The 13,755-nt window shown below is 39.9% G+C and overlaps 1 protein-coding gene across 22 annotated transcripts in view; it reads left to right on the top strand.

The window, feature by feature from the left end:
* Fam184a (family with sequence similarity 184, member A) overlaps nucleotides 1-13,755 on the top strand; it is a 118,243-nt gene that overhangs the window by 98,592 nt on the left and 5,896 nt on the right. For 17 of the 22 annotated variants that reach the window (XR_003948817.1, XR_380088.4, XM_006512897.4 and 14 more), the window contains 5 exons: nucleotides 233-386; nucleotides 3,457-3,584; nucleotides 4,930-5,114; nucleotides 5,557-5,703; nucleotides 11,624-11,741. Coding sequence is in view for 20 of the 22 variants with exons in the window: in XM_006512897.4 (XP_006512960.1) it covers nucleotides 233-386; nucleotides 3,457-3,584; nucleotides 4,930-5,114; nucleotides 5,557-5,703; nucleotides 11,624-11,741 (732 nt within the window). In the remaining 2 variants the exon portion in view is untranslated. The remainder of the gene's footprint in view (nucleotides 1-232; nucleotides 387-3,456; nucleotides 3,585-4,929; nucleotides 5,115-5,556; nucleotides 5,704-11,623; nucleotides 11,742-13,755) is intronic. The other 5 variants (XM_030245347.1, XM_017314134.2, XM_006512893.4 and 2 more) reach the window with 1 other exon arrangement.

Raw genomic sequence — 13,755 nt, 5'->3', positions numbered from 1 at the left:
ACGTGATGCCTCATAACCCTCTCACTGTGCTTAGGCAAACCTGAGGCTTTATGTTGTTTTCTTAGTAACAGCAGAATGTTTTGAGCCAGACTGATTTCATAATTAATTGTGTTCCACTGCATTGGCCCACAGAATTTGTTTTCCAGTTACAGTACTTTATATCTTGAGGACTGTTTCCACTTTGTTTGCTGCATTCTCTAGTGTAATGACGTGATTGGCTTCCCCTGTGTAGGCTCTGGAGACTCACTTACAGCAAAAGCATTCTGCAGAGCTGCAGTCACTGAAAGATGCGCACCGAGAGTCGATGGAGGGCTTCCGCGTGGAGATGGAGCAGGAGCTTCAGACACTCCGGTTTGAGTTAGAAGACGAGGGCAAGGCTATGCTTGGTATTGTGGACAGGATTATAATCTTGCCATACTTCTTTGTCCATTCCTCCACTGTAAATGTCAACTGAAAGCATCAAGTCGTATATTTAAAGTCTGGGACATCCAGATGACTCTCTTAAGCCAGCCACACACAGACTTTACTTGATGCTACTATGTGAAGAGGCGAGGAAGGTAGACTAGAGTGGGTGAGCTTCCTCTGCGCTATGAGAAGGCAGTAAATGTTTGTCTTCATGGAACTAAATGGAGGCAGGATAATTAGGGATCCCAGAAATTAGCCACTGGCCAGTGGCTCTGAATCACCCACCCATGCACCCCAACTCTTAACACCTATGCATGGACCGCACACATGCATCCCTATATCTTCCCTCACACATGCACCCACACCCATGTACCCATGCAATCACACACATACACACACACACACACACACACACACACACACTCACTCACTCACAAGGGCACCCCGAGTTGCCATTAAGCAATCTCTTAGAATTGCATGAATGACTCATTCCCCTTGCATCTTACCAGTGTTAGACATGTGACCGTACATCAGTTATACTGATAGGAGTATCATAATACCTCATTATAGTTTTACTTTACATTTCCTAGGTGGATAATGATATTGAGTATTTTTCATGTTCTCATCAGCTTCACATCTTCCTTTTTGGTTGGATTCTTCATTGTTGATGCTGAGTCTTAGGTGTTCTACTTATCTACTCTAGATACTAGTCTGGTATCACGATCCTTTGGGTCTGTTGACCATATCGCTCCTGTGAGAAGTCACCACTGAGGTCACCACTGACTTGAGCTGTCTTCACTGGCTAGCTGTTGTCTTGTTTTTTCTGTGTGCACATCTGGCTGGTTGGTCTTTTGGATCTTTCTCCTCTTGGTCCCCATATTACTAAACATTCTCTCTGTAATGATTTTTTTTATCTGTACCCTTTAGTCTCATGGGCCAGACCTGTTTTATGTGTATCCATTAAATACTTTTTTCCTTATAATTCAGTTTGAGCTTTTTTTTTTTTTTCTTTCCTCTAGACATTTTCTTTCTGTCTATCTCCATGGCTTCAGCTATCACCTTTGGGCTGGAGACTCCAAATGGGTGTTTCTGGATCAACCTTCCTGGTTTTGTACATTAAATTAGTATTTGTTGCTACGTGTTGAGGCGTTGATTTTTAACTAGATCTTAAAATATAATCATATCGTCTCCCCATTATCCAAAGTCCACGTCCATCCCTATACTCTGCACTCTGATTAACAGTGTTGATTGATTGAGTTGTCAAAACTTGGAAAATGGGAGCAGCTTTTTGTTCTTTTGTTACCACATTCTGCCTGTGAGTTCTTCTTAAATCCTGTTTATGCCTGTTTCCTCTGCCTTAGACCTTCATACTTACACCAAGGTCATTTGGTTTCTGTTTCTGTTTCTGTTTCTGTTTCTGTTGTTTCTGTTTCTGTTTGTTTCTGTTTCTGTTTCTGTGCATGAGTTGTTTGCTTACATATATGTTTGTGCAGTGCATGCATGCATAGTGCCCTCAGAGGTCAGAAAAGGATGTTGAATACCCTAAAATTGGCGTTCCACACAATTGTGAGCTGCTGTGTGGGTACTGGAAATTGCACCTGGGTCCTTTGCAAGAATAAGTGTTCTTAATTGCGGAACCATCTCTCTAAGCCCTTATATTATTTTGTTTTTGAAATATCATTATCATAACCTTCCTCCTGATTTCCTTCTCACAGCTGTCAAGAGAGAGTGTTAAAATGTTCATACCTCACACGAGACTTCCCTCTTTTAATCTATCTATGGTTCTACGTGAGAGTATCTGGCAAGTTTTTCTTCTAAAGAAGCCCTTAACACCAGGAAAAACTGGACTCATGTTCTCCATGAAGACCACAAGAAGGGCTTAAGTTGGCCAACTACAATCAGGGGCAGCATCTCTTCCATTAGATCCCATGTTTTAGCCTCAAAATCCATAGTTTGCCTTTTATTCACGTCTCCATAGTAACATTTAAAAATGTTCAAGTATCAAACACGTTTAAGAAAACATAACGCGTGAGCCCTGCATTCTGTTAGAAACGCAGTGGCTCACATCGCAGTTCGAGAGCCATGGGCCTAAAGGTTGAAGTAAAATCCACGCAGGTTCCATTCTCCTTCATGTCCCTGTGCAGCCTCCTGCACAGAAGCCACAGTTGTGGGACAGACTAGGTGCTGGCTTTGCTTGCATATTCTTCCTCTGTGGTGAAAGCACCCCCTTCTCAACCTCGGAGACCCAGTCCATCCCCGCCGGCTTATGACCGATTCACCAGAACAGTCTCTCTGTAATCCACCCACTCACCAACTCGCAGAAGTTTGGGTAATTTCGTCCCTGAGTTTTCATTTTCTTTAATGTTAACGTCTGGTATTCCACTTAGTTCCTGCACAGTATCTTCACTCCTGGCTTGTGAAGTTACAAAGATAGTGTCAAATTTATTTCTTCCCTAGAACACCGCGGTCATTCCATAGATGTTTGTGAGGTGTGTGAAAGGACTGATTCCAGGGCCAAGCATAACACATGCCCGTAGCTCCAGTTGGTTTGTGGGAGATAGATGCAGGAGAGTCCAGATTTCAAGGCCCCAATTGCATAGTTTGCATAGCCAAATCAGCCTTGGCTACATGAGATCTTGCCTAAAAAAAAAAAAAAAATTAAAAATCAGTTCCAAACTCTAATGCATGTGGTGACTGGCCTCCAGTCGTTAATACTGTTTACAGCCAGTACTTTGCATGGTCATTGCATGACATTGCAAGAAAAAAAAAAGGCAGGCGTGGTGGTGCACACCTTTAATCCCAGCACTCAGGAAGCAGAGGCAGGCAGGCAGATTTCTGAGTTTGAGGCCAGCCTGGTCTACAGAGTGAGTTCCAGGACAGCCAGGGCTATACAGAGAAACCCTGTCTCAAAAACACAACAACAACAACAAAAATGTGGAATTTAGAGTTGTACACTGACAAATGTTTAGGAGACAACTTTTTTAAAATTAGTGTCCTAATTTTAAAAGTTATGTTCTGGATCTTTTTGAACCTCTTTTCTTTGTGTTCCAGCTTCCTTGCGTTCTGAACTAAACCATCAACATGCGGCTTCCATTGATTTATTACGGCATAGTCACCATCAAGAACTGGCAGCAGCTAAGATGGAATTAGAGAGAAGCATAGACATCAGCCGCAGGCAGGTAAGTGTGATCACTCTGCACTGAGTCCTTCAATCTGCTTCCCAACCCTCATGCCAGGAATGGTCCTTTGTAGTAACTGCTAATTGCATAAGGATGAATTTTTTTTCTTTTTTCAGAGGAAATAAGCAACCCTACTTTTGCACACCAGTTATAAAATTTCATTTTATTTTATAACCTTTTGAATGAATGTTTTGTACTTTGTTTGCATCTTAGAAAAATAAACAATGAGATATGACAACTGTCAAGGGTAAGAACAGCAGTCCTAGCCATGACAACACATTACCCTGTGTCTGGGAGGGCCATTGTGGTAGTTGGTAGCCACATAGCCCAGATTTGTCTGGTGTACCCAGGAAACTAAATTTTCAATTTTATGTAGTTTAACTTAGCCAACAGTCACATTGAATGACACAAGCATCCAGAAGGAGTAGGTCCTCCATAAGAAGACAGATAACTCATATGCCCAACATCTTCATTAGCCACTACCACTTATACTTTTTATACTTTGCTCTTTGGGCCAGCATACTTTCTTCTAGTATGATGATCTGTGATCGTGGAGATGTATGTTCATGGGAGGATACAGCTGTAGGCACTGTGCAGAGAAAGCTGCTGTTGGCTCATTACACCTGCTGCTTCTACTTAGTTGGTTCTCCCTTGTTAAATGGTCAGCCTGGAATTGCTCGTCATCGCTAGGCTGTTTTGAATGAGCCACTTGTAACCATAGAGGAAAGTTACTTTTTTCAACTCTTCCTGCAGTAACATTGGCAATGTCTACTTTACAGAATGTGTAGAAAACCTTGACTTATAGTAAATCCTTCCTAGATAGAGAACTATATGGACAGCCATGAAAGCAGCTGAAGTCTGCCTTTCCAAATCATGGAATGCGTGTGTGTTGGAGGCCTCCCTAGATAAAAATCCCTTTAAGATTAAAGGACAATGGTACCAGCAGTTTACTACAAGATCTATACAATTTACTAAGAGACCCATATTCTATTCTTGGATATATATGTACATGTATATACATAATCAACCTGACATTGATTATAAACTATCTTGGAAAAATCAGCTTATAAGTAGTGATTTCCTCATTATAAAATGAGTGAACTAGGCTTTCACAATCTTTTGGGTCCCTTATAGCCATGATATTGCAACTATATTCGTATAAATATTTCTTAGCTGTATGGAAGACAGAGGGCCTTGAGGTTTTCTCATTTTGAGCAGTTCAGTTTGGTTTTGAAGCCTTGTCAGAATGATAGCATTTCATATTCCTAAGTGTCATTTCCGTCTGTCACATTAGTACAGACAGCAGATGTGTAGAAAACCCCTGGCTTTCTGCGTTTTCTTGCAGAGTAAGGAGCACATGTGTAGGATAAGCGATCTGCAGGAGGAGCTGAGGCACCGGGAGCACCACATCACAGACTTGGATAAGGAGGTCCAGCACCTCCATGAAAACATAAATACCCTAACGAAAGAACTGGAACTCAAGGGGAAAGAGATTCTCAGAGTACGGAGTGAATCCAACCAGCAAATGAGGTATGCCAGTACTTACAGCAGAAGGTGCATTGTTGTGTAAACTATGTCTGCAGCATGCTTAGCAATGTGTCCCTGTTTTTGTGACTAGTGCCTTCCTAGTAATAATACATTGAAGTTCACTCTTTACTATGTGTGGTGGGTATGATATCATCTGGAAAAATAAAATGTCTACATTTTGATAATGTATTTATTATTTATTAACTTTGGAAAATGACCATCATTAAAGATGTTTAAAGTTGTATTAGAAAAAGCATTAAAGGAGACAAATTTTAACACTAACCAGCAGTCCATAGCAAACTCCGTAGCTTATCTTAAGCTGTTTACAATAATTTCCCATGTATTATAACAGAACGGGGGCATTTCAAATCTGGTAGAACATAGATAGAAACTTGAATACTTGACTTCAGAATAACATTTTCTTAACTAAAAATAAATTAAACAGGTTGCATGAACAAGATTTAAACAAGAGACTTGAGAAAGAGCTGGATGTCATGACAGCAGACCACCTCAGAGAGAAAAATATCATGCGGGCAGATTTTAATAAGACTAATGAGCTACTCAAGGAAATAAATGCAGCTTTACAAGTGTCGTAAGTCATATCGCATTCAAGAAAATTCTGTGTGGGTAATAAACTGAGGAGCACTGTGACTAAGCTCAGCCTAACTGTTGGAATCTAGTAAAAATGGTGCTGAGTGAGGAAGGCGTAAGTACTGTAATTTAGATGTAATTGCAGTGTGATGTGGATGTTCGTTAATTAGGATAAGGCCACTGAGTGGTTTGTTCCATTTGATGCCACAGCTGTAGGTCTGTTAAAATAATACACATGCCACACACACACACACACACACACACACACACACACACACACACCATTGGTACATGGCTTCTGTGATGACATCTCAAAGTGTGTTCATGTATAATGTGAAGTTATTAGTATATTGTGAACAATAGAAATGTTATAAGCCTATGCATGAGTCAACAATACATATTTCACGTACACTCTAAATGATGTGTGTCCATTTAGCAAGTACCTGGTAGATAGGAGGGACAGAAAAGAGCAAAGACCTCATTTCCTATACTTGGGTACTGCTTGAATCCCTACAATTAGCATTTAAATGGGTTTTTAATTTTAAAAATCTATAAAGTAAAATATTACAAATAAAGTAATCACTCAAATTTAGTAACCCCATTATTTAAGTAAAAATCTATATGTATTTCTTAGTGATCATTAAGAAGATAAACAGCCCCTGTCTTTTCAGGGTCTTTATAAACTCCGGCAGATAACTCACTTTGAATTCAGTCTGTCTCTCTGATCTAATCCCTGGTCTGGTTTAGGTCATCTTAGGTTTCATCTGCTCTAAGCTGCTGCTAATGTCTTAGTCACTTCTCCAATTATCCAGATACCTCCATAAAGTAACAATGAAGTCACCACCACCACACCACACTGTCCGACTGTCGGCTTTGTTGGGTTTGTCTTCTGCATTTGTGCTATTATACGTGTTTATTTCCCTCAGATATAGATGTCATCTTCACATCTTCTGTCTGTGTAACCGCTCAGTCTCAGCAAATACTCCCTGCATAGGTGCAAACACACATAGACACACTCAGTAGCAACAGGCCCCTGGCTGCTGGTGTTTACTCAAGTGTCCTCGGGGATAAGACACTTTTTCTGACAGATACATTTGCCTTCTTCACATAAATAGGCATATACTAATTAGCCATGAATAAATTTTGTGAGTGTTCTCACTTAGTGAAGTTACCCAAAAATGCAGGAAAAAAATCGTTATCTCCACAAACTTGGTGATTTGTTGTTTGCTTAGATTGCAGTCATTTTTTAGATTTTTTTTCAGCCACTGTAGACTCCTGCAATGTGGCAGAGCATACATACAACACGCTTGGTGAGAAGCACATACAACCAGCCTTGGAGCCATTGCTCTCACATTCCCTGGCCTTTGTAATATGCCAGGCACCTGCCAGTACCATGGCACCTCTCTTCACATCCTGAAACAGCTCACTCACATAATGAACAGCCTGTGTTTGTCTGTGTGTCCTGACATCTCCTTAGGAGTATTAATATACAAACAGGAAAAACTGTGTTTATTTGGCCATTTATTATGTGCTCATTATGAAATTTTAACAGCAAATGTTGACTTAATGTTTCTATATTTTGATCTTTTGATAATTGAAGAATTATATCACTAATAAGTAAAATATTTTGCCTTCTTTTTTAGAAATGGCATTCATTTTATTCTTTGCCTTGGCTCCACACTAACCAGTCACATTTCTATTTTTATCTGCTACCATCATATAGTTATCCTTTAGATTTAGGTAGTTCCTTGTTTAATTAAAGACAAATTCTACACACTTATTTTTGACTGATACTGTCCCTCAGGTTTTTACATGATAGCGAAAATGTTCTGTATCGGCTCCTCCAACTTTAGTAGCTATGAGCAGTAATGACCACTTGACGTGTATAGCCAGTGTGACTGAGAACTTAAACTCTAATTCAACTTAGTGAATGTAAATTAATAATAACAGCCTGGAGTTGCTAGTTGTGTTATAAGCTACCCACACCTCGGCTTTGATGCTTCGGATTCAGAAAGTCCTGGGGATTATTAGAGAGCCGAGGGGGGACTGTAGAGGTGCATGCGAAACCTGCACACCAGAATATGGTGCTGAGGAAACCCTGGAGCAGCTGGGAGCTTCTCTTCTCCCTTCTGCTCTAACTCCTGTTGAACTGCTAGGGAGAATGGAGAACTGGTTTAATGGCATGTAGAAATAGTGCCAGAGTCTTTGTGTCATTGAAATGACTGTTAGAAATTGCGCTCTCTGGTGCTAAGTATTCAGGTCCTCCTAGAGTTTTGTGGAAATTTGATTGTCTTACTATTTTCCCCCAAAAAACCTTACATCTAGCCAGGTGTGGTGGTGCATGCCTTTGATCTCAGGGATTGGGAGGCAGAGGCAGGTGAATCTCTGTGAGTTCAAGGCCAACCTGGTCTATGTAGTAAGTTCTAGGACAGCCATGGCTGTTACACATAGAAACCAGTCTCAAAAAATCCAATCAAATCAAACCAAACCAAATCAAAACAAAACAAAACAAAACCTCTTGCATCTAATTTTTAAATGTATTAAACTTCCTTTGTTTTAAAAACAAGCAAGGTCTAGAACATAGCTCAGTGGTAGGATGCTTCCTTAGCAGCACAAGACACTGGTTTCATTGCCAAGACCCCAAAAGAGAGAGAGAGAGAAAACCAAGATAATAAATGAGAGAACAGGCTACTCAATTTTGCCTAAATGACATTTTTCATCAGTAAAGAAAGTTTAAGTGAAATTAAAACTGTCCCAGTAGCTTGGGGTCCAGAAATATTTATTGTATAAAAAAGTGATTTATTTTTGTTCTTTTAGTTTCTGTGGGTTTGTTTTTTGTTGGCTTGTTTTTGAAACAGGACCTCCAGTAGTCCATGGTGCCCTTGAATTCTTGCTCTCCCTGTTTCTACGTCCCAAGTGCTGGGATTACAGATGTGGGTTACAACACCTGGCAAGAGATTGGGGGGGGGGGAGAGGGGGGTTAGATTTACTTTAAATTAGCACTTCACTGTACTGTAATAAAAAAAAGTTTATTTATTAGAGAAATATCAGTTCTACACATGGACATTAGGTAGACCAGTACTTCCTAACTAAAAAGATGTATTCTGCCATGCTAGAATTACTGTTTTGAATTCTTGGCCTCTAAAACTCCAATGATTTTGTAGTTGTTTCATTGTTTTGTTTGTTTGTTTGTTTGTGTTTTTTAAAACTTACCACTCAGGCTATTTTCAGGAGCTTTGAGGACACCTGGAAGTAGTAGTGGACTTCTTAACAGAAATCAAAGTCTGCTTGGAAATTATCGAAGTCCTACAGTAAAATGCTTCAGCCCTCTATTTTCTTTATAAATAACAACGTATAAAATGTAATTTCTGTGCTACGTGAGTCCTAGTGATGATGTTGTTCAGGTCTGCAGTGTCTAGTCATTGATTTTCTTGTCAGATTGGTTCTATAATGCAGCATGAAGTAGACGATAATGTGGGAAATGTTATCATCTCTATAGACGTTATACAGAGATAATGTTTCTCTGTATAGTTTAATATAGGGCTGCATTGTTTATGAGCTCTGGGAAATTTACCTATACACACTTCGCACTGCACCCCACCCTACCCATCTCTCTTCCTCCCTCCCTACTTCTCCCTCTCTCTCTCTCTCTCTCTCTCTCTCTCTCTCTCTCTCTCTCTCTCTCACACACACACACACACACACACACACACACATGGGGGGGGGTAGGGGGTGCCTCATATGCTTGGTGAGAGTCCAGCAGTAACCCTGATTGGCACTTCCATGTGTTCTGCTTCTCCTTTCTATTCAGCCTTTATATTACTTTTAATGATAATCTGAAAACTCAATGAAAATAAAACTGGATTCCTGCTACCATATTAATAATGCTCACAGACATGACTATTATGAATTAGTTTCAAGAGCATATTTCATAAAGGTCATTTAAGAAATATAGAACCAGCTGGGCGTGGTGGCCCACGCCTTTAATCCCAGCACTTGGGAGGCAGAGGCAGGCAGATTTCTAAATTCGAGGCCAGCCTGGTCTACAAAGTGAGTTCCAGGACAGCCAGGGCTATACAGAGAAACCCTGTCTCAAAAAACCAAAAAAAAAAAAAAAAAAAAAAAAGAAAGAAAGAAAGAAAGAAAGGAAGGAAGGAAGGAAGGAAGGAAGGAAGGAAGGAAGGATGGACGGACGGACAGAGACAGACGAACGAACCAGCCTGGGGGTAATGACATACACCTTTAATCCCAGCACTTAGGAGGCAGAGATAGGACTCCTGAACCCTGTTAGTTCAAGGCCAGTTAGGTCTATAGAGCTAGTTCTAGGACAGCCAAGGCTACACAAATAAACCTTCTTGAAAATGCAAAACACACACACCAAAACAAAAGAAAGAAATACAGAACCAAACAGAAAAGGGTCAGAGGTTAGCAAATCCAAGATATAAAGTGTCAAAGAGAGAAAGACAAGAAAGAAAAACAGGACATATATAATCTTAGAACTCCTCGCCCCCAATCTCTCAGTCAGTCTTTGCACCCAGCCTCTTAGAAGCACTGTTGGTCTAATGAGCTGCCCAGATAGCTGGAAAAGCATTGACTCATGTTGTCCTGAAGTGGACGTGGGAATGATACTAAGTTCCTTCCTAGCAGAAGGGTGGATGAGATGCTTGTATATTTCTAAGGTCTACCTAGTTCATAACAGTCTCTTGTTCTCTCCTTTAATGCTTTCCTATTTGTACTTATAGACTGCTTCTTGTCAATACTGTGTCTTCATTATTATCTAGTTTTTATTAAAATTGTTGCTGATGTAAAGGTATGTTGTTGGGAGAATTAGCTTATAATAATGGAGGTTATTTCATTTCAAACATTTCAACTAAGCTAGGTGTGGTAGAGTACTAACCCCAGGACTTGGAAGGCAGAGGCAGTAGATCTCTGTGAGTTAGAGACCAGCCTGGTCTACATAGTTTTTGCCAGGCAAGCCAGAGCTACATAATGAGACCCTGTCTAAAACAAAACAAAATAATAGTAAAAAGAATGTTTCAACTAAGTTGAAACATACACTTGAGCAGGGGAGATCTTTCCTGTACAACAAAATGAGATTCCAAAACTGTAGATGATTATTTTAGATTCACTTTACTTTGTTTGATTAACTTGCTCATTGTTCTGCAATGAAAACAGACAAGGCTTTACTCCTTCTAGGATGGGTTTGGCTACAGTCTCTATCAACTGTTCTTACAACCATAGGAAGTAGCTCTGCATCCAAGATGCTTCTAACCCCAGAGGCAGCACTCTAGTGACATCTTGTGACTGCTTCACCACATAGCCCTAACACCTTTTTTTGTTGTTCTCACATAGATAGTATAATCTTTCCAGTGTGTGTAAATACTTACATTGCACTGTATGTAAATACCACTGAATGAGTTGGCCTACAAGAAAATGTGATTATTTTTCTTCCCTGATGAGCCTTGAACAATTTGTTCTTATTGGTTGATAATGGAGAGTTTTAAAACTGCATTCCCCACAAACTGAGACAAGAAGGTGACATTCATGTGTCTTTTGTTCTCCCTCCATTGGTATCTTTTCTTGTTCCTTATATATGTCATGTACGTCACCACACAGCATTGTGTTGATGGTAACTACTCACAATAATACCCAAACTGCATTTGTAAACTTTGTGTCGTCTGGCTTCTCAGCTCCTTCAAAGCACACCTCACATCATTCACACATGACTTAAAGCGGCAAAATCCTCCCAAACATAACCAACCCATGGAGCACTTAATGGCTCTTAGGGCAATCACATTGTCATGCTTGCAAGGCTTACCGTAAATCTGCGTGTGTTTAACTAATTGAAAGACTTAGTTATTTATTACAACAGGATGTTGTCTTGAGTTGTATTGGTGAGATAAAGGTGTTCTTGTTTATAGACTAGAAGATATGGAAGAGAAGTATCTAATGAGAGAATCAAGGCCAGAAGATATACAGATGATTGCAGAATTAAAATCCCTGATAACAGAACGAGACCAGGTCATAAAGAAACTCATTGTAAGATATTTCGTTTTTAGTACAACCGTATTAGTAATCAATAGACAATGGGGGAGTGTTTTTGAATAATGCTAATTGAAAATGGAAAATAAAATCTGTGTATTGTGGGCACGTTTATTAAGCTTTAATTTCACATTTAAATTTGGCATCAGAATAAGGGAATTTTACCCTTTTCTTCAGTGTTTCTCTTGAAATAAATACTTTTAACACATACTAAAATGTTAATAATATATCTTTACCACTTAATAGTTAACATCCTATTGGTATACACAGGGATGTGTATTGTACATACAGTATTAGAACAAAGAAAAATCTGTTATCATGGCCGTGCAGTAGACTGCACTGTCAACTTACAGTTACTTCCCCCCTTTTTTTATTGTTGTTGGTGGTGGTGGGTTGTTTTGTTTTGTTTGTTTTTTTTGACATAGTTATGCTATGGAGCCCTTAAAACTTACAGCCACCCTGCTGCCTCAGCCTCTGAAGGGCTGGGATTACAGGCAGTTATCACCATGCTTGGCTCAAATGAACCGTGTTCATTTCCTAAAGTGTGTTCCACCAAACACCAACCCAGAGAGATATTGAGCCATGCAAGTACTCAGGAGGCTGGAGTGGGAAGCTCTTGACTTTGAGGCCACCCTAAGCACCATATTAAATTCAAAGGTGTCTTGGGATACACAGCAAGAACCCATCTCAAGAGCAGGAGCAAACAAACAGAAAGGAAACTTTTGTGGTCCAGCCTAAGAAGAGATGTGTACTATCAAGGGAGTCAGTGGAGCTCAGCAGCAAGGGCACTCAGAAATCCACTGGCAAAGAATTATATGTCTCTAACAGTAAATATTCTGTCTTCATTAGAACCATGATTACCTGAGAATAAAAAAATTATACAGATGTTTGAAATTTTATAAAATGTTTCAGAATTTTCTAAAATGCTTTAATATCCTGGTCAGTAACTAAAATGCTGCTCTTCGTTGTGACTAGTAAATGCAAGTCTTTGGATGTTAGCACGTAGCAGCACAAGACCAATATTCCGACATCCTTTAAACTTTATGATTTAGAAAATTCCATCTGTTTTTAAGACTGTGAAGTTCTTTTTGAGACTTATGAAGTTCCTTTTGAAACGTCCAGGGTAGATTAGGGCTCTTAGAGGGAGCCCAAGAATAGGCTGTGCCATTTCCTGTGGCTTGCACTATGCTAAGCACCCAGTTTTCCAAGGCTGGTACCTATGAGCATAACTCTTCCAACAGCAGCAGACATGGAAGACGGCTGTTTCATTTATAAAGTGAGCAAGTATAACAAGTGTATTCATCTATAGCTTACAAGAGCTATTTATTCTTCCAGTTACTACTTGGAATGTTACAGATACAATTGCATTTATCCTCATCAGAGGGCAGATCCAATTTTGTAACCAGGGGCATTTCTACACTCTTTCTACAACAGGGTTGTTCTCTGACCCTCAAGGGGCATGTGGGGCAAGGCCTATAATGGAAATGAAAGTTGGTTGAAAGGAAGAGAGTTAGAAAGGGTCTACTCTTCTGAACACAGCCATCATTCTCACCCATACTGCTCCATCTACTGTGGCCTTCCCAGTCTGTTTGCTAAATTGCTTAACACATCTTACTTATTTCTCAAAAAGGAAAGGTTTTATCTCCATAATGGCCATTCACTTTTCCTTTACCCTTGGTATAATACATCACTATCTCAAAGAAGAGACCAGATGAGATCAAATCCATTTTCAGGTACTGAAGAATAATATATAGTAGTGTCATAGTTATATATGGAAACCAGGCAAACATGTAGGTTACAAAAACTCTCTCTTCAGGTCAGAGTCTGTCTCTGGCAGCCCTAACACAGTGGGCATGGTTACCCACCCTCAACAGGCCAATTAAACAGACAAGTAATATTGAAAAGTAGAAAAGAGAAAGGTATCCCATGAGGCTACAGTAGGAAGAGGTAGAAATGAGTCCCATGACCCTCTTCCTTTAGCCCCAGTGCCCATCTTTGGGATCCTGACATG

Source organism: Mus musculus, chromosome 10, assembly GCF_000001635.26.
Source record: "Mus musculus strain C57BL/6J chromosome 10, GRCm38.p6 C57BL/6J".
NCBI lineage: Eukaryota > Metazoa > Chordata > Mammalia > Rodentia > Muridae > Mus > Mus musculus.
This window is presented reverse-complemented; position numbering and strand designations above follow the sequence as displayed.